Source organism: Sciurus carolinensis, chromosome 8, assembly GCF_902686445.1.
Source record: "Sciurus carolinensis chromosome 8, mSciCar1.2, whole genome shotgun sequence".
NCBI lineage: Eukaryota > Metazoa > Chordata > Mammalia > Rodentia > Sciuridae > Sciurus > Sciurus carolinensis.
In genome coordinates this window covers 137,115,147-137,136,009 of record NC_062220.1, presented here as the reverse complement: position 1 = coordinate 137,136,009, position 20,863 = coordinate 137,115,147, and the positions used below count along the sequence as shown (strand labels likewise).

The following is a 20,863-nucleotide window of genomic DNA, read 5'->3' as shown; positions in this document are numbered from 1 at the left end:
TTACATTCCCTGCCAGTTGCTTTTGTCTCTGTTGAAAGAAGGGAGGGAAGGCACAAACCGTTTCCCCGTTTTGCTCCATGTGCTGGATGCGCTTCCCTGAACTACAGGAACAGAACTTGGTGCTTAGAGAAGTGGGGCCGTGTTCCTAAAGTCACGCAGCGAAGGGAGACAAGGCCCAGGGTCCATCCTCCAGCTGAGTTTCTCTCCTCCTCCTCCTCTACCTTCTCCTCCTCCTCCTTTTTCTCTTCCTCATCCTTTTTCTCCTCCTCCTCTTCTCTTCCTCCTCCTTCTCTCCTCCTCCTCCTCCTCTTCCTTCTCCTCCTTCTTCTTCTCTTCCTCTTCCTTTTTCTCCTCCTCCTCTTCTTCCTCTTCTCTTCCTCCGTCCCCCTCCTCTTTCCAGTTGCCTTTCCCCAAGGCACACAGAATCTGGATTCGGAGGTCAAGGTCAGAATCTCCTTCTCTTTCTTCCAGTGATTCGGTAGCTGCCCACGTCCCCCGACTTGGAACTGAGTCATCATCCGTGTGTGGTCACCAGGCTCTGAGCTGCAGAAGCAGCCCCGATCTGGCTCCGGGTCTTCTCCCCCGCGGACCCGCATCCTCCCCGCAAGCTGCTTCCCTCGGTCCTCGCAGGCTCCCGCCGTGAAGCTGGGAACGCATGCGCTCCAGCAGCAGCCCGAACTGAGTTCTCCCTTCTTCCTTCGCCCACTTGCCCGACTTTGGCCCCGAGGTGGCTGCGCCACGCTGTGCGTCCCGTCGCGCGCGGCTCTCAGGGGGCCCGGACCGTGGTTTCCGCTGGCCACAGCCCTGCCTGGCCTTCAGCGAGGGCAGGGCGAGTACCCTGCGCCACGACAGCCAGCTGCTTTAGGCCTCAGGTTCCCCTTTTCCTTTCCCATCAGACGACAAGGCCGGGGAGCAGGTAGAATGAATGGGAAAGGGACCGGACTCCCGCGCGGGGGTGGAGAGGCATCAACAATGGAACCAGCGCTGTGTGCCTCCAGACACACGCCTGCTGGGTTGGAGCTCAACGGCACAGTGCCTGTCTTGCATGCACGAGGCCCTGGATTCCTTCTCCAGTGCAGAAAAAGGAGAGCAAAACCCTAAAATAAATAAACAAAGCCACACGCTTCCTGCCCCCGGCTCCGGAGGCTTTTATCCACCTCCACGCTCTGCAGACCAGATTAGGAAGGTCTCTTTGCACTTTGCACTGGAGTAACGGAGCTCACCAGCTTCCATGACCCTAGTCTTCCTCAGGGGGGCCCACAGCCTGGACAGCTCAGCAGGAAGCACCTGTGTACTGGGCTAGCCTAGGTGAGGGCGAGCCAGGTACTAGCCAGCAGGTGCGGGCCAGGCTGCTTCCTGTGTGCCTGTCTGTTCCACTGGGATCGCTGTTGGTGTTAGTGCATCTGGGTCCAGCAAAGTGAGCACAAGAGAGGGCACGTGAGAGCCCTGGACCTGGGGATGAGTCCACCAACCTCTCTAAACCCCAGTTGTCCTCTCTGGGAAGCGGGACCACAGGCCCAGCCACAGGTGCCCGTTGCAAGGATTCAGTTAGAGCATGTGAGTGGTATTGCTCAGTCTGACCCCCACCTTGTAGTAAGTGCTCATTCATCATGTTAAGTAACCGGAAGTGTTTAGGATTTTGGATTTTTTTTTTTCATATTTTGGAATATTCACACCTCTGTAATGAGATATCATGGGCAGGAGACCCACGTCTAAATGTGAAATTAAAATTTATGTTTTATGTACACCTTATACACAGACTGAAGGTGATTTTATACAATATTTGTAATGTGTCCATGCTCTGTTTTGACTGGGATTCATCACATGAGGTCAGGTGCAGGCTTGTCAATTTGGATTTTGAAAGTTTGGATCAGGACGGCTCAGTGTATGTGTGTGGAGAGAGAGAGAGAGAGAGAGGGAGAGAGAGAGAGAGAGAAAGAGAGAGAGAGACAGAGAGAGAGACAGAGAGAGAGAGAGAGAGAGAGAGAGAGAGAGAGAGAGAGAGAGAATATTGTTTTTCGGTCTCTCTTGCTGAAGACTCCCTGGCATATACTAAACCCTCTGTGGGTGACTTTCCTGATCCTGTGATCTCCCAAACTATGAGGCACCCCAGAGATAAATGCTCCCTCCCTCCCTTGCACCATGGTGAGTGTCCTTGCTGGGCTTGGAGACCAGGTGTCCTGACCCCAAATACAAGATGATATCTTCTTTGTCACCCTCATCTGTCCAGGTCTTCCCCATCTCTGAGAAAAACAACCATCTAGCCAGGAAAAGAGCTCTGGAAAACGAGGGAACATTGGTGGGTGCTTGGAGGGTCCTCAGGTGGGACCCCAGCTGCAAGAAGCTCTGCCATGACCAGGACCAGGGGGATTTCTGACTCCCAGGCTGGGCCCCGTGGGCCTCTGGCTCCCCATCTCTGTGCGTGGTCAATTTCCCTCCCCAGGGCCAGAGTGTCCCCAGCTGACTCCTAGTCAGCTGCAGAAGCCCTCCGTCCCCTCCCCAGTCCTCTGGCCACTGCAGATCCACGGGGGCAAGACCCTTGACCATTCCTCCTCCTGGGAGCTGGAGTGGGGGACCTGCAGGGTGGTGAGGACTGAGTCAGACAGATGGAAGGTGACAAAGGACAGTGACAGGGAGCAGGAAAAAGAGAGCAGGCACCTGGGGAGAAGAAGGAGAAAACAGGGAGGAAGGCAGCCTGAAAGACACCCAGAGAACCCGAGAGGCACCAGAGGAGAAGGAGGAGGAGACAGAGACAGCCAGGCCTTGTCACAGCCTGACCAAAAAAGGGACCAAGGGACCTAACCTACAGGGAGAGGAAGCTGAAAATAAGGAAGGAGCCTGGGAAGAGTGGTGAAAGGAAGCGTAAGGGAGACCCGTCCTGCTGATGGAGCACCGAGCATCCAGGGCGATTAGCAGGCCTGTGAAAACGCTTCCATTAAATCAAGACCCGCTCCACCGATTCCCCAGCAGCCTCCAGCCCGCCGGAGCATGGTTTCCAAAACCACAGGAAGCATCGGATCCTAGGAACTTGGGAGATGAGTTAGCATTCACTAGGGTTTCCAGGGGCCCCTACAAGGCCTCTGGGGTAGCGGGGTGGGGAGCCTGTGGCCGAGGGCTTGCAGGGAAGGACTCTGCAGTTCTTTCTGTCATGGAATTCACAATGAAGCCCCCCACACCTCCGTGCAAACCCACCAGGGAGGTCAACTGGTGCCCTCCAGGTGGCCCAGGAGGGGATGTGGGATCTTCCCAGGGTCCTGTCACTCCCAGAGTGCACTTGGTCAGGTGGAGAGCAGCTCTCCAATCCCCCAAGGGTTCCCTGGAGAGCGATGGGTGGGAAGCAGCGCCTTGTGAAAGATGAAGGGGGTTTAGCAGGAGATTGGAGCCCCCAACTCATCTCCGTGCAGATAAACCACAGCCCACCCGCCCTCCTGCTGCTCCGCCTCCTGAGCTCACCTCCCCCACGGCCAAGAGTGGTATTTTAAAAGGGACATTTTAATGGTAGCAAATAAAAGGGTTTCTTTTCCTTTTCCCTTCCCTGGCTCTTTGTTGCAAAGGCTTATGTTTGCTTTGCTTTAACAAACAGCTGATAGGGTTTGTTTTAAAGGAGCACTAAAAGAAAAAAAAAGTCCTACCCACAGGGCAGGCCCGGTGTTGACTGTGAACATGCACGTGCGTGTGTGTGCACGCGCACGTGCGCTGGCCTCCTGAGTGTGCTCCCAGTAATAAATGGGCCCTGCTTCAGGTGCAGAAAGCTGGGGGAGGGCGAGAGGAATGCAGGGACAGATGTACACCTGTCCCCGCAGCTGCTATTGACAACACTTAGAGCCACCAGAAATGACCCTTGGTGCCGGCTAGTCTGGAAGCCATCAGGGGTAGTTTTGAAGCAGGATCCTCAAGTGGACCAGAGGGTGAGCTCTGCCCGGCTCCGCCTTCCCGGTGGCTGTGGCCCTTGTCCTCAAGGGCTGCCTGGTGGCTGTGCCCTTCAGTCCGTCCCCGTTTCTGCTGTCACGCAAACACCATCGCTGACGTCCTCCATCCTGTAGGGCTGGGCAGGGCGCAGGGTTTGCAGCCAGCTCCGGGGCCATCCGCCCTCCCCCAGGACTGGGTCTCGCCCCAGTCTTCTCTGTGGGATTCCTCGCTCTGCCCTCCAGCCAGCTTCTGCCCCTGCCACCGGCCCCACCCACCCCACTGGCCAGACTGGAGTGACTGATAACATCCAGATGCCTCTGGAATCCTGCTTCCAGGACTCCCAGCTCTCCGGCAGGTCTGCAGAAGTGGGGCCTGTGGGCAGCACCACCCCGCTCTGAAACTTGTCGCCACCTCTCAGAGCCGATGAAAGGCCCACTCAGCCGAACCCTTCAGGACGGGGACCCTGGAGCCAGGGCACTCAGAAGGGGTGTTTGACACCCAGGCCAAGAACGCAGAGTCCCTGCCTCTCCACCCCAGGCCCCGCCGAGGTCTAGGAGGGCTGAGAGGGGGCAGATTACAGGCCGCCAGCTGCCAGAAAGGACCGAGGGGAGGCCACCGCTCGGCCTGGGAATCAACCGGGTCCAGGCTGCCTTGCTGGTAAACGCAGGAGAGGGTGGAGGTGACTCTCCATTTTACTCCTCATCTCACTTTTAAAAAATAACTGGTTAAAAATGAGAACTGCAGAGTTATCCCTGGGATCCCTGGGGAGCTGGTTTCAAGAGCCCCAAGGACACCTAAGCCCGTGGACGCGCGAATCCCTTACATCAAGTGGCCGAGCACGTGCACCGAGCCTGTGCCCATCCCCCATCCTTTGTTATTATGATTGCTATGGTTACTGTTTGGTGCTGGGACTGAACCCACAGCCTCCTGCTGCCCTCCACCACCGGGCTCCACCCCAGCCCCTTCCTGTAGACCTGAAATCACATCCAGGTGACCTCTGCTGCCTGGCATATGCAAATGCAGTGGAAAGAGATGTTAGACTGTATTGTTGAGGAACAACGTAGGAAAAGGTCCCTACCTGCTCAGCCCAGATGCACTCTCTATGCAAATAACCTGGATCCCAGGTCGGTTGCTCCTACAGATGCCAGACCCAAGGATCCCCAGGGCCCGGGCATGGGCGCCACAAGGCCACTGCCTGTCTCTGGCTTCCCAGAAGTAGAAGGAAGCCACAAGACAGCGAGTGACGTGAACAAGCAGCGCTGTGGGGCTCTGGGCCTGAGCGCCCTCTCTGACCCGGAGGGAGGTCGGCCACGGGGAGAAGGGCGTGGGACAGGTTAGTACGCAAGGGATGCAGGACTCCTGAGGAAGACTGAACCAGAGAGGGGACTGTTTTCTCCCGTGCCACAGACGCTGTGCTGGGTTCTGCACTCACACGGCCCTGACACGTGGGCACGCTGGTCCGTGACGTCACCTGGAGCCTTGAATGCTCTGGTGACATTGTGGATCCTGGGTGGAGATTTCTGTTTCCTAGGTCCTGCTGTTCTGTGGGCCTCAGAGTTCTGGCTTGGGCCTTTGGCTGCCTTTTCTCCACCATCCAGAAAGCATCTCCCACCTTTTTGTGCCAATAAAAGTGGCACAGACTCCAGATGCCTATGGATACCTCCTCCAAATAATTTTTTTATTTTTTGGCACTGGACGTTGAACCCGGAGGTACTTTACCACTGAGCTCCATCTTGTCCTTTTGTTTTCCATTTTGAGACAGATTCTCCCTAAGTTGCTTAAGGTTTCGCCAAGTTGCAGAGGCTGGCCTCAATCTTAGGATCCTCCTACCTCAGCCTCCCAAGTTGCTGAGATTACAGACGTGTGTCACTGAGCCCGGCTGAAAAATTCTTTTAAAAGACAGGATTATGATTTTAAATAGGAGCAATATCAAAATATATAAGAATCCCCAGAACAGCAATATGTGTGTGTCTGTGTGTGTGCGTGCGCACACACGTGCAAGAAAACCAGACTTGAGGTATAGTATCCTAAGTGCTCTTTATGAACGTGTGAAATAACAAATTCTAGCAGTGGTTCTAAGTTGTACTTTTGAAGTTGGGATGAGCAAAGCCACATTTTGGGGTCTCAGTTATTCCTGTCATGCGATCTGAAAACACTTGGGATTTCTTGGTGACTAAAGTCACACCCATGGGTAAGAATTCCCTGCCATTTATCACCTTTTTTCCTAATGGAAGGAATTGCTCATTTGACTGAGATTTAGTAAAATGAAAGTGTGACTTTTTTTTTCCCTCATCAAGTTCAAGGATACATGAATGCCGGTCACAGACTCCCACTTCCCTGCGGTCACATCTGTTGGAAGATACCAGGGGCGGAACCCCAGCGTTTCTGTAGGGATGGAGGAGATTCTCATGAGAAGTAGGCACAGCCCTCCTGGAAGCTGGTACAGCCTTCTGATGGGGTCAGCCAGGGCAGAGAGGTGGGGTTTGAACTAGGAAGGCCGTTCTCTAAGTGACATTTCAAGGAATACTTCCCAATGGGCCCAGGAGGGAGCGAGGCCTGGCTGAGGCCCATCTGAGCTCACCCCTCACGCCCCACCTCTGCAGTGAGCTCTGGGCAGCCCTGCTCCTCTGGAACCTCAGCCCCCTGGCCCCCTCCCCCAACCTCAGCACCTCAGCAGGGCTTTGGCCCCAAGGATCTGCAGAGAAGCCCTGCCTTAGCGCCGGGTAACCCCCCACAAAGATGGAGGCCTGAGCTACAGCCTTCTCCACCTGCAAGCAAAGCACTTGCTCAACCACCTCTTCTCGCAGAAGGAGAAACAGGCCCCAGGACAGCAGCCTCACTTTCCAGAACTCGGAACCCCCGGGGAAGGGCGGATGGGAGGCTGATTTAAGGGATCGCCAGACATAAGGAGGCTGGAAGCTGTCAGAACACCCACAGGCAAGTGGAGTTTAATCTCAAATTCAATGGGATAAGCTCTGTGGGCGTGGGGGTCCCAGCACCGGGGGAACAGCGTGCTGCCACCAGCCGCCCCCGGGGCTGGCTTTCTCGCAGGCACTGATTCAGGTCCGATATTCGTTCATCCAGCAAAATCTATCAGAAGATGACTGTGTGTCTGGGGCTGAGGGTGTAGCCAGGAATCCAGGGAAGAAAGAGATTGCCTCCAAGGACAGTCTAGTGGAGACAGAGAAAGGCAAAATAAAGAAGAGCAAACAGGTACAAAGTTTGTTTGCTGGAAGTGGATGAGATGAAAAAAATTAGGAAAAGGAAGTTGGGTGGTGGGTGTGGTGGATCGTGCTGAGAGGGTGGCAGGTGAGCCCAGGGGACGGTGCCTGAGAGGGCAGGTGCAAGAAACCCACCTTCACTGCACCTTGAGTGAGCAGCTCCGGTTATCCGCTTAATCACTCCAGCGAAACTAACAGGAAATCGTTACCTCCCCTGTTTTCTCATTGGGGAAGGTGAGGCTCAGAGAGGCCAAGTGACTTGCACAAGGTCACTCAGCGAAAACAGAACAAGAATTGGAAGCCGGGGCACAACTTCCTTGTGTTCCAAGCCAGGCAGTCTTTAAGATCAGGCTGCTCAGCAAGACCTTCTCTGGTCATCCCTTACAAGAAAGCCCACCCTGGCCGACTCCCAAACCCCCTTTCTGTGTCATCAGAGAGATCTTTGACCTTTAATTTGCTGATCCTCTTTCTCTTCCCCTTGAGAATGTCCTTGGGGGCATTTCTGGGAAGAGAGAAGAAAGAAAGAAAAGGAGAAGCAGAGCTAGGAGGGAGATCTGCCCCTCGTGGTGGCCTTGCAGCCAGGGAAACGGAGGCTCCCAGAGGGAAAGTAGTTCCCGAAGGTCGGGGAGAAAGAAGCCCCCTGGCTGGGATCTTCGATCAGGCGGCCCCTCTGCCCTGAAGGCCTCTCCCCGTGGCAAGTCGCTGGCTCAGGACCTCCACTTGCTGATCCCTAGAACAGGGCTGAGCCATCTGTTCCACAGTTGCTGAACAGGAAGGGCCACTTCGTCCACGAGCGAGAAGCTGTACTGAGTCAGCGCCTCGGAGACGCGAGGCGTCTTCACTCCTCCGCGGTGACGTGCGCCTTGGTGGCATCTGTGCAGAGCAGAGTTTGAGTGTCCGTGGATTTGGGGGGTTTATCCTAGTGGTCTCTCAGCTTTGGGGGGTTCTATAGGGATTAAGCTGGGAAGTGCTCTGCCCCTGAGCTACACCACCAGGCCTTTTTAATTTTTAATTTTTATTTGGGGGGGGGGCACCAGGGATTAAACTTGAGGCGCTTGATCTCTAAGTCACATCCCCAGCCCTATTTTGTATTTTATTTAGAGACAGGGTCTCACTGAGTGGCTTAGAGCCTCACCATTGCTGAGGCTGGCTTTGAACTCATGATCCTCCTGCCTCAGCCTCCTGAGCTGCCCAGGTTACAGGTGTGGCCACTGCACCCAGCCTGTTTTATTTTGAGACAGGGCCTCACTATGTCCTGGAGGCTGGCCTAGAACTTGTGATCCTCCAGCCTCAGCCTCCTGAGCCGCTGGGATCACAGGAGTGCACCGCGGTGACTGGCATAAACTTTATTTTTTTAAATGTGACATTAAAAAATACAGAGCCTGGTAGGAGAAACTACTTTCTCCCCACAGTCCAACTTCAGTAATTATTAACTCCTGGCCACTCTTATTTCATTTCTACCCCCAGAGGACTGGTTTAATGTAAATCTAGATACCACATCATTTCATCTCCGAATATTTCAGATATTCATCTCTAGATATTTCAGTGTGTATCTTCAAAGGATGAGAATGACTCTTTAAAGCAACATATCCACATACTGTGATCACATACGTCCCAGAAGATAATACCTGCATAATTTTATCAAACACACAGGTAAGACGCAATGTTCCCTGACGGTCTCCATTATTACCATTATCAGATTGGTTCCAGTCAAGAGGCAGACAAGGTGTCTACATCCTGTTTGATTATAAATCTCTTATAGCCACCTCCATTTTTTCCCCCTTGAAAACAAGTTTAAAATTGAATAAAATAATGGAATAATAAATAATCATTCCAACAGCCAAATTCATACTGGCTCCTGACATTTATGTCCCTGCATCGTTATTTGCTCTGTTTCTCTGTCCCCGGTATTTGCCATTAAACTAGTGTCAGAAAGGTGCCTGGTGAGCCAGGCCTGGCAGCAGGTGCACGCCTGTGATCCCAGCAACTGGGGAGGCTGAGGCGGGAGGATCGCAGGTCTGAGGCCAGCCTCTGCAATTTACGGAGGCCTTGGGCAACTTAGTGTTGGGGATGTGGTTTAATGGTCAACTGATCCTGGGTTTAATCTCTGGTACCAGAACAGAGAGAGAGAGAGAGAGAGAGAGAGAGAGAGAGAGAGAGAGAGAGAGAGAGAGAGAGAGGGAGGGAGAGAGATGCCTGGTGAGTTCTGCATTGATTCTTTGCACAAACCTGTGTCAGATGGTGGGGATATTTCCAACAGGAAATTCACTCTCACTTCTCTTTCTTCTTGGTTTGTCGGCAGCCACGATGATCATTTTTGGGGTGGACCCAGCATTTCTGTAAGTGTTTGAAAATGGGGTATTTCACTCCCTGCTCTAACGTCTTCATGCGTTAGGTGGGGTCCCCCCACATGGACTAAGAGGATGAGACACCATTCAGAGTTAAGGTTTGAGGAGACACTTTCCAATATCCTGTGCACTTCTGAATCATCAGCCTTTTCTGCTGAGTTAACATCGTGTGTGTGTGTGTGTGTGTGTGTGTGTGTGTGTGTGTTAAACTGCATTAAGATGGAAACTAAAAAAGGAAAACACTTAAAAATAAACACACGTTTTCAGTTCTGGAAAAAAGAAGGGCCCATAAGTCCCTCTGGTTACCAGTGTCCTGCTGGGATTGCCATATTCAGGGGTGAGCTCAACCTTATCAGGAGCCTGGTTGGGACCCCTTTGCAAAGCAAATGCAAAAGAGTCTTGAAACTCCATATGATGGATGTTTGTCTGTCTGATTCCCCCACCTCCCCCGACTCGGGAGGATCAGGATCGGAGGAGACTCTGCTGGAGCCTGATCCTCTTGAGGGGTCCTGTGTGCTGACCTTTACACACCGGAAACTGCCTTGGGGAAGGGACACGTTTGTCTCTCTCATGTTTAGAGCTGAAGCGCTCACTGGAAGGGAGGCCCAGCCGGAGACTGAACTAACCACAGCTCTGCGGCCTGCGGGAGGGTCCGCGGCTCAGCCCTGCCAGGCAGGAGATGCTGGGGACTTGGCGGGGCCTCACTTGCTGCAGGAGGCTTGTCTGAGCCTCTTCATGAAGCCTGAAGCGCTTGTTCATAGAGGAGAAAGAAAACACAGAGTCACACAACAGAAAGAGGACAGCAGGGGCTGTCCCCGCCTGCCTGGGTCCCCCCAAGATGAAGCCCCCACCTCCCCATCCACTGGGATCAGCGCAGCTTGCCTTGTGAGGGTCCCAGAGCCCTGTGGGGTGGGGGCAGAGCCTCAGGAGCAGGGGACAGCCAGAAGACAGGCATCACTTTCTTTTCAATTTACCTAAAAAAATATGTTTTTCCAGGACTGGGATTGTACCCAGGGCCCTGTGTATGTGAGGCAGGTGCTCTATCTACCCCTTCCCCGTCCCCTTCTTTCATGATTTGAAATATATTTTTAAGTCAAAGACTGTCTTTTTAAAGGATTTCTTTCTTTCCTTTTTATCTTTGTGTGTGTGGTATGGTGTGCCAGGGACAGAACCCAGGGGCACTGTACCACTGAGCAACATCTTCCGCCATTTCTATTGTTTATTTTGAAACGGGATCTCCCTAAGTTGCCGAGGCTGGCCTCCAACTTGTGATCCTCCTGCTTCCGGCCTCCCAAGTGACAAGAGCGTGACTTGCACTCCCCAGGATTTGTTTGTTATGAATCTGTTTCCAGGAGATGTCTTTTCACGGTACATATTGAATCCTGTGGTAAGGAATCATCTTTATTTTAAAAAGAGAAACTAGGGCAAGAATGGGAAGCCCAGGCCAGGTGTGGTGGCACATGCCTGTCATCCCAGCAGCTCGGGAGGCTGAGGCAGGAGGATCGAGAGTTCAAAGCCAGCCTCAGCAATGGTGAGGCCCTAAGCAACCCAGTGAGACCCTGTCTCTAAATAAAATACAAAATAGGGCTGGGGGGGTGGCTCAGTGGTCGAGTGACCCTGAGTTCAACCCCGGGTATCAAAAAAAAAAAAAAAAAAAGTGGGGGGGGTGCAGTACTCCGCGGGCAAGGGCAGCTCACGGCCACCACGGCTAAATTTCAAGTATTGCCACGTAAGCAGTCAACGCCTGGGGCCTGGTCTTCTCCAGACTCAAGCAGGTTTCTCTCTGCCATTATCAATAATGAACGCAGTGCCCCATCAACGGGACCTCGAGACTTCTGCCTACACTGCAAGCCGGCAGATCTTGCTGGATGGACAGAAAGGGTCGGGCTGAGCATGTCCTGCCAAAACCATCTCCATCTTGAAACCCTCAGCAACTTGGCCCCACGATGAACAGTGTCGGCTTCTGAAGGTCGCCACCAAATCCTCCTCCCTCCTCTCCTCTCGGGCCACTTGATTGCGCCCAGGATTCGGGCTGGGTCTTAAACAGGAACCTCCTGAGATCCCCGGGCAGTTGCCGCCTTCCACCCTCCGGCCTCGAATCCATTGGCCACGGCTGTAAAAGGCTGTCAGCTGAGGCCAGCGCCAAATCTTCCCTTTCATTCAAAAAGGCTGACAAAAGAGAAGCGGCTGGAGTTTTTCACCCGGCTTCTGCAAACTTGCAGCCTGCTGTGCCCGTGCTGTTCTCAAGTCCCCCGTCCCTGTTTCCCACCGGGCTGTCCTGCAGGTGGCCAGCAGGCCTGGCTCCTGAGGCTGATGGCTGTTCAAGCCACCCAGCTCCTCTCTTGCTGGGTCTATGGTGAAAAATGACTAGATTCTACTGGAAAACAGGTTTTTCTGGCTGATTAGCTTTGAGATGAATGTTTCCCTCGACTGAAGGAGACCAGGGACAGTCAGGAATGTTTGCAGGCAAGGGGGTGTTCTGGGAGTTGGGGACAGAGACAAGGGATTCGGTCTTTCTGAACCTCTTGCCTTCGTCACTCCCGTACCTGGTCAGTTCTAGGGACAGGGCACGCCTGGGCATCTCCTCTGCGATTTCGTGATCCAAACAGACAGGCAAGCGGGCAAAGCCAAAACAGCAACAAAAATAAATGGGCGAGGGACTGGGGATGTAGCTCAGTTGGTAGAGTGCTTGCCTCGCATGCACAAGGCCCTGGGTTCAATCCCCAGCACCGCCAAAAAAAAAAAAAAAAAATTAAAAAAAAAGAATATATATATTATAAATAAATAAAAATACTGGGAACAAAGTCAGCCAGAGGGCCTCTGTCATCCTCAGTACCCACCAACGGGGCCTCGGCTCCCTGGGCGCCCTCCTGGGGCCGGTGGATCAAGTCCTTGGCAAACTCTAAGGCGCAGAATGTTTGGAAGCTGTTGTTAGTATGGTAATTATGATAATAAGGGAAACACCTCTTGGGAGTGAAATTAATTGACATTTGTAAAACATATGGAAATTCTCGGCCTCTCCATGCCGCCCACAATTCGAATCCTTCGGAGTTTGTGAGATGATGAAACAGAACTGTTATTGTTCCAGCTGATGGACAGATAAGCTGCTCTTCAGATGTGTTGAAAGATGAATCCTAGGTGCCACAGTCTCCAGGGAGGAGCCGGGCATGTGAACCTGGGGCCGCAACATGCGCACACTCACGCACACTCCAGCACATACGGAGGGGAGAGCTGGCGGGTGTGTGGAGACTGTGTCTTTTCTTGCCCTCTTCCATCTGCTCCCCTATTGCAGCCAGAGGTTCATTTAAAAATCCAACATCTCGCCGGTAATTCCAGCTACAAGGGAGGCTGAGGTGGGAGGATCGCAAGTTCGAGGTCAGCCTCAGCCACTTAATAAGGCTCTTAATAAAAGGGGCTGGCGATATAGCTCAGCAGGAAAGCACCCTGGGTTCTCTCCCCAGAACCTTAGAACAAAGGCAAACAAATCAAAAAACAAAAACAAAAGCCCTCCAAAATCATATCCCTATCTGTCACCATGCTACCATGTTGTATCTCTTTGATAGCTTTCCATGGTTATTATTATTATTATTTTGCAGTGCTGGGGATTTAAACCCAGGGCCTTGGGCTTGCAAGGCAAGCACTCTACCCACTGAGCTATATCCCCAACCCCACCCATTGTTATTAATAGAAAGATCAAAAAGGTTTTAATGGCCTGGGCGTCCCTGCAGGATTTAGCTCCGTCCCTGTTCTCCAACTCAATTTGTCTCAGGTTCTGAGTCATTTTTTCTGCTTTTACCTGGTGACAAATCGAAGAACTATTGACTCTAAGAGTTCATGCCCCTCTGACGTGCCTGTGACTTTGCAATCCTTGGCAGTTCTACTCACCTGACTTTTAGGGTGACTCCCCTGACTTTTGACTTAAAGCTTGGTCACGTGACCTGCTTTGACCAATCAGAACTAGGCAGAAAGGACAGCCAGCCAGTGCTGACGCCGGGCTCCAGAGGCTTTGCGTGTTTCCACTTGTCCTTCAGCACCTCTGCTACTGAGCTTTCTCTGAGTAGCCACGGCCCCTTGGCCTGGGGTCCCACCACAACGAACAGCCCAGTCTGTGTCCGGATGCTCATCCCTGCTGGATGAGCAGCTGGTGACTGAGTAGCCTTGCTGAGTCCAGCCAAGACCAGCCGAGCCTGGAGACGCGTGAGGAGGGGACGCTACTTGCTTTTTAAGCATGGAGGTTTTGTGGATGTTTGTTTCACGGCAGTAGCTGACAGATACATGACACCCTGACTTCCTTTTCTCCTTCTCGCCCTGTTTTCTCTGCCATGGGACCCAGGATGCTGCTCTAGCGATCCCCTCCTATCACCCTAGTGGCTCTGGATCACCCTACAGATCTCAGCTCATGATTCACTCCCCTGGAGAAGCCCTCCTGTCCCCTCCGGTGAGGGGCAAGCTCCTGACGGTTTGGCTGTGCAGCACCCTGGCTCTCTGGCTGTCCTTCACGGCGCTCGCCAGAGGTACTTTCACACAGTCATTCAGTCTTTGTCTAAGTCCTCCCCAGGAGGCGGGAACTCTGTCAGACTCCCACCCAAGCCTGGCGCCCAGCAGAGGGCCCCACCCGGCACAGCACTGCTGCGGACACTTTGCTAAGGTGAATCCATGAGCCGGGGGGTGGGGACATGCCTGTCACCCCAGCAGCTCAGCCATGGAGGCTGAGGCAGGAGGACCGCGAGTTCAAAGCCAGCCTCAGCAACTTAGCGAGGCCCTAAGCAACTCAGTGAGACCCTGTCCCTAAATAAAACGTAAAAAAGGGCTGGGGAGGTGGCTCAATGGTTAAGTGTCCGAGTTCAATGCCTGGCACTCCCCCCCCCCCAAAAAAAAAAAAAAACAAGAATCAATGAAAGGAATGGAGTTTCTCCGGGTTAGAAATAAACCTAAGACAAACAGGGTATGTGACCTGAAATACCATCACAGAGAGAATAAAGACTTGAAGCAAAGACAAATTTGTACATAGTAACATCTCAACTAAGGTGAGTGGACCCAGGTTGAGGAGAACATAGAAGAGATGACCGTGTTCATCAGGCCTCGGGTGCATCCAGGTCCTGAGAATCTCCCCCTACGCCAGGGAAACTTCCAGAGCGGATGGCCCTCTGGCTGAGCTTGGTGATTCTGACATGAAGCCGGGAAAGGGGCTGTCACCGGCTATAGCTGTAGAGACACTGCTAAGTGCTGTGCGGTCAGGGGTGCTTCCTAGACCAGGGGACTCTGGAGACGGGCCAGACGGGTTAGCAGGTGGGCCTGGAGGAGGGGGAACCATTGAGGGCAGAAGAACTAGCCCGCAGGAGACCAGGGGCCAACAGTGTTCCGGGATGGCGGCAAAGCCACGGTTGGCTCATAACAGAGCTTACTGCTTCTCACCCAGGTAGGACTCTTGGCCTGGCCTTGTCCCCTTCCACCACCAGGGAAGTGGACACCGTCCCACCCCATTTTACAGATCAGAAAACTAAGGCCTCAGGATATCGAATCCCTTTCCCAAGATGGCAGATCAAAGGCGTGGCAGGGTCAGCCCTGGAACCCAGCCAGCCTGGGTGGGGATGGTGTGTCCCAGCCATGACAGGGGCCCGGCCAGGTATCTGTGGATTGCTGTGTCTCGTCACCGGGATGCCCGTCTTCAGCGATGGCATGAGGGCATGTTGGGAAGACGTTTGCCCGAGAGAGAGAGAGAGAGAGAGAGAGAGAGAGAGAGAGAGAGGGGGAGGGGGGGGGGTGGCTGGTGGTGGCAGCCGAGCGAGCTGGGTTGGTGTGCACTGGCTAAATCAGAACCAAAGCAAGGGGACCCGGGGGTGATGAGTCCACAGAGCATGAGGTGACTTCTGCCAGGCGCCCGGGACTCTACTGGAAGTTCTCAGAAGCAGGAGAGATGGGTGGCTTGCGGGGGAAATGAGAGAAGCAGCGAGATGCTCAGGAAAAGATAAGAGGGATCTAAGTAAATATTTCCCTGGGTGGGGGCGCCCGGCGATTCTGAGGCCCGGACCTCAGCGCAGGAGCTAATGGGAAAATACCTCACCCGGGGTTATGGTGTATAAGTGGGAGAAGTCAGATGGAAGAGATAGAGGCATCCGAAGAAAAGGCTAATGGAACGACAAGGGAGACATTAAAAGGCAATAAATCTGGCAGCTTGGCTGGTATTTACCCAGGAATTCTGCAGAGGAAGGTTAACTCTTAAGGTCCTGCTCACCTGGGGCCAGGGCTGGGGCTGGAGCTGGACTGGGTGCCCCGGGGGGTTTTGCACCCATTCCGAGAAGAATCGACCCCTAGAAAGAACGGGTTCCTAGGCTGGGAGCAGGCCCAGGGAGCCCCTGGAGATAAAAGGGAGCCCCAAATCGTGGGTCGGACTGGCGACAGAGTGGTATCACCTCAGTCGCTGGGGAACGTTCTCGGGAAGAGTTAATCGGCCCCCGGGGAAAGGAGAACCGCACGATATCATTTATTTACCTCCTCTCTGACAAAATCCTTCCCAGAAGGCTGTGGATGGTAATTCTCTGTAATTATGTCTCACCCGAGGATCTGCAGACGCAGGGGCAGGTTAACTCGTTAACACCTGGGACGGAGCTGGGGCGGCGGGGAGCCAGGCCTCACCAGCCAACTGGGGGAGAGGGATGCGGGGAGCAGTCGGAACCGTGGGGTCCCAAAGAGAAGGGGCAGACTGGGCACGGGGACCCGGGCACCTGGAGGGAGCTGGGCACCACCCCGGGCCTGGTTCCTGGCTCAGGGACCTGTTCCTTTGGAACTAGAAACTCCCTCCTCCAAGTTCATGTGTGATGCCTCGGGTGGATTCAGGGTAGACCGTAGGTCGGTCAGTGGAGGTTTACTACATGGTGAGGAATATCTTGTGACCTTCAGAGGGGCCACGTCTCCATTGGAACTTTCCACCCAGCTAACGGTGAGGGTGGCAGAGTAGAGGCCACGTGCAGGTTAGTTTTCATTCATTTTCCTTTTTTGGCACAAGATTGGGGAGGGGCCCCAGGGGTGCTCGACCTTTGAACTAGTCCTCTTTAGGTTTTATGCTGAGACAGGGTCTCGCTGAGTCAGTCGCCCAGACTGGCCTTGAACTGGGGATCCTCCTGCCTCAGCCTCCCAAGGTTCTGGGATTACAGGCGCGGGCCGCCCTGCCCGGTGACTTGGTGGATTTCCGGGATGGCTGCAGAAATCCCCACTGCGCTCCTTTGCGCTGAGACTTCACCCGCCTCTCCGGGAGGGTAGTCTGTTTCCCTTGTCCTGGAACCTGGGTGGGTCCTGTGACCCACTGGGACCCATAGGACATGGTGGAAGTGAAATCTGAAGTGGAGCGGGGTCTTCACGCTCCCGGGGCCCAGGGCCATGGGAAGAAGCTCCAGCTGGGCTCCTGAAGGAGGAGGATGGCTGTGGAGTGACAAGTGCCCCATCAGCCCTCCCTCCAGGAAGCGACATCATGGCAGCTCGAAGCCAGGGCATTCGGGGCGGCTGGTTGCGGAGTAATCAATAATTGGCAGAGCAGTGACAGAGGTCTCCTGGCTTCTAGGAACCTGTATTAGCAGTTCTTCGCGGTGCTGGGGACCAAACCCAGGGTCGCGCACATTCCATACAGCGCGTCTCTGAGCTGCAGCCCCAGCCTGGACCCCGATCTTGCTCGGTTTTTGTCCTAGAGGCTGGTTCCCGATGGGGTGGCTGGAGACGTGCGTCAGCTCTTCACCTCAAGGGCTTCAGCTTGCTGCGAAGGACCAACGGCAGCCCTGAATGTCCTCTGTCGGCCATGAGGCCACCGAGCCAGGCAGGGCGCTGATCCCGATGGTTTTCCTCACCTCTTTGATTGGGCGAAGGACAGAAATTGAGGTAAAGGAAGAAGGAAGCGAGGGAAGGGCAGGGAAGAGAGAGGGGAGAGGAGGAAGGAGTCCCAGGAGCTGAAAGGTCCACGCTCCAGCCTCTGTCCCTCCACCACCCCATGACACACATCCTTCTGGCTGTGCAACTGTGCAAATTAAGGCTCAGGAGAGGTAAGCAGACTCACGCCTGGCTGCCAGGAGGTGACAGAGTCGGGACTTGACCCGGTGAGCCTCTTGGCACAATCATCAGAAGTCGGTTCTTCAGCTGAATGTGGTGGTGCACGCCTGTAAGGGGAGGCTGAGGCAGGAGGATCACAAGTGGGAGGCCAGCCTCAGCAACTTTAGTGAGACCCTGAATCAAAATAAAGAATAAAAAGGGCTGGGGAGGTAACTGAATGGTGAAGTGACCCTACGTTCAATCTCTGGTACCAAAAAAAAAAAAAAAGCAATTCTTCACACTGGTTCCGGTACCTATGGAGCCGGTCGGTGTTCCGTGTCACCTACCACCCGTAGATCTTCATCTTTACCTACTAGTTTTTGGAGAGACAATTAGAAGCCAGGAGCTGAGCCTGAGAAGGTAGCTCACTAGTAGAGAGCTGGCCAGGCCAGGCCCTAGGGTTGCATCTTCAGGACGGAAACAAACAAACAACAAACAAACAAAACCCGGGATCTGTCCTTCCAGTTGGCAGCTGACTTCACGGGCGGCAGACAGTTGAGCCAGGACATGTTTAATCTGAGGCCAGGGGCGGCCGGCGGGCGGGGGAGAGAATGAGGCAGGGAGGCTGAGCCAGCAGGGGTTGAGATTCGGGGCACAGAGACGCGTGAGGGCGGACCCTGGACACCACGGTCACGCAGGCCCCTAGCCCCTCCAGGAAGAGGGCGGGAAGCAGACCGAGGGCACGGCCTCTCTCCATCCACCGCCCTCCTGCCTCCCCCAGCCTGGCTGGCCAAGGGCTGGCCATGCGTCTGCAAGGGTGGCTGTCCTGGAGGGGACGAGGCAGAGGAGGAAGAGCCCGGAGGGACCTGCGTGGGTCGGGGTGGAGACCCAGCAGCTCAGACGTGGCCTGGGAGCTGGCCTCCTGCCCGGGCCTCCTCGGCCTCCCATTAGGAACATAGCCAGTGACCTTGGGATTGTTTCCCTCACAGAAAGCGGGCTCTCGGGTGCGTCGCGTAGGTGCCGCGGGAATTTCCTGGAACCAAGGCACGCTCCCGCGCCTGTGCCAGACACTCTCTGCTCTGTCAGCGCCCAGATAGAGGCTCAAGTGAGTGGCTGACACGCTTGGGGAAGAATTTGGAGCGTGTGTCCCCGGCTGCGCTCCAGCTTATTTATTTTATTTTTTCTTTCTTATGTTGTTTTCTTGAGTCGTATTTTAAAAGGAAGTGTTCAGTAGCTCAATTAATTGATCGTATTATTTACTGCTGCGTGATCTCAGGGATGCAATGTGACCGCTCTGCATCTCAATTTTCTTTCTTTTTTTTTTATATTTAAAAAAAATATTTTGTTTTTAGTTGTCAATGGATCTTTTTTCTTTTATTTATTTGTATGCGGGGCTGAGACTCGAACCCAGGGTTTCACACATGCCAGGCAAGTGCTCCACCCCTGAGCCACAACTCCAGCCCTGGATCTCAATTTTCTTATCAGTAAAATAGAAAATTCTAATGACAATGAAGAGTGTCAAAAAACAAAACAGAACAAAAAAGAGTGTCCATGCAGGCAGCTCTTAGGACAGTGCTGGACACTATTAAACAGACGGTATTTAAACACATAGTATTTGGCCTTTATTTTCCTCCTTCATCTATCTTCTCTTTCTTTCTTCTTTCTTTCTTTCTTTCTTTCTTTCTTTCTTTCTTTCTTCCTTCCTTCCTTCCTTCCTTCCTTCCTTTCTATCCTTCCTTCCTTCCTTCCTTCCTTCCTTTCTATCCTTCCTTCCTTCCTTCCTTCCTTTCTATCCTTCCTTCCTTCCTTCCTTTCTATCCTTCCTTCCTTTCTTTCTTTCTTTCTTTCTTTCTTTCTTTCTTCTTTCTTTCTTTCTTTCTTTCTTTCTTCTTTCTTTCTTTCTTTCTTTCTTTCTTTCTTTCTTTCTTTCTTTCTTTCTTTTCTTCTGTCAGAGAGGATGGACCCTCTGTGTCAGGGAAAGCAAAAGAAAGACCTCGACATGGACAAATAAAAAACAGTGGGATTTGCAATTCATGGCATGACTTCCAAGTGGCCCACTCTGGGGCAGGTTCCAGCCCTCGACCTGCCTGGGGAGCAGAAGCCCAGGGTCAGCAGGCCGGAGCGGGAGGGGGGCGGTCTTCTTATGGCTGCGGCAGAGCCTCGGCTGGCTAGTGCACGGTGTGCTGGGAGAAGCCGAGGGGACGGGCATCCGGACCTTTGATCTGAGCCTGCCTGTCACCAGGCAGTTGCCTCGGCTGAGTCGTCGCCCTCCCAGTTCACAGAGTCTCTGATGTCCTCTCTGCTGTTTGAGGTGGGCCAATGATTCACGCCCCCACTTTGAGTGGAGGAGGAACCAGAGGGTAAGAGGGACCACAGAAACCAGAAGCAGCCCCCAGTGGGTTCTGGACTGAGTCTTGCCTGGAGTCCTGGGGAGAGGAGATGGGGGTTTGGGTTGCTCTTTGGACCTGTAGCTTTCTTTTTAGAAGAACTTACTTTAAAAAGGAAACACTGGCCAGGCCTGGTGACCCATGCATGTAATCCCAGCTACTCAGTAGGCTGAGGCAGGAGGATCACAAGTCAGAGGCCAGCCTCAGCAATTTAGGAAGACCCTGTCTCCAAATTAAAAAAAAAAAAAAAAAGAAAGAAAGGGCTGGGGATGTGGTTCCATGGTAAGGTGCTCCTGGGTTCCATCACTGGTACTTGCCCCAATCCGAAACACTGAACTAGTTTACGAGAGTTCCATAACAAAATACACGGACTTGGCGTGTAAAACAACAGAGGCTATTTTCTCAGGTTCTGGAGGCTGGAAGTCCTAGATGGAGGTCTGGTGAGGCTGGTTTCTGGGGAGACCTCTGTCCTCTGGTTGCCTCTTTTATTTTTTTAATTTGTTGTTTTTATATATACACGGCAGTAGGGTGTATTTTGACATATTATACATACATGGGGTGTGTGACCCATTACAATTTTGATCCCATTCTTGTGGTTGAACGTGATGTGGAGTTAGGCTGGTGGTGTATTCATATATGAGCAGAGAAAACTCTGTCTCATTCATCTTGCTGTCTTTGCCCTCCCCATCCCCCTCTCTTCCCTTCAGTCTCCTTTGTCTAATCCAGTGAGCTTCTGTTCTTCCCCTCCCACCCTCCCTTGCTATGGATCAGCATCCACATATTAGAACAGTTGACCTTTGTTTTTTGGGACAGGCTTATTTCACTCAGCATGATATTCTCCAGTTCCAACCATTTACTGACATTTGCTATAATTTCATTCTTCTTTAAGGCTGAGTAATATTCCATTATGTATATATACCACAGTTTCTTCATCCATTCATCTGTTGAAGGGCACCTAGGTTGGTTCCACAGTTTAGCTATT

General features: G+C 53.2%; 2 protein-coding genes, 1 long non-coding RNA gene and 1 other non-coding gene across 4 annotated transcripts in view; 3 read left to right on the top strand and 1 right to left on the bottom strand.

Moving 5' to 3' along the window:
* LOC124991528 (uncharacterized) overlaps positions 1–20,863 on the top strand; it is a 40,215-nt gene that overhangs the window by 13,791 nt on the left and 5,561 nt on the right. The gene's annotated exons all lie outside the window — the stretch shown is intronic.
* LOC124990707 (uncharacterized) lies at positions 8,452–10,508 on the top strand. Its single transcript, XM_047560970.1, has 2 exons — positions 8,452–8,783; positions 9,433–10,508. Exon 2 carries the CDS (start codon positions 9,554–9,556, stop codon positions 10,454–10,456), a length of 903 nt encoding a protein of 300 aa, XP_047416926.1. The 5' UTR covers positions 8,452–8,783; positions 9,433–9,553; the 3' UTR covers positions 10,457–10,508.
* Trnaa-cgc (transfer RNA alanine (anticodon CGC)) lies at positions 12,141–12,213 on the top strand. Its single transcript has one exon. It is a non-coding gene; the product is annotated as a tRNA-Ala (tRNA).
* LOC124990709 (uncharacterized) lies at positions 16,016–18,155 on the bottom strand. The gene is made up of 3 exons (XR_007109794.1): positions 17,809–18,155; positions 17,523–17,689; positions 16,016–17,318 (listed from the first exon to the last, which is right to left on the bottom strand). It is a non-coding gene; the product is annotated as an uncharacterized LOC124990709 (long non-coding RNA).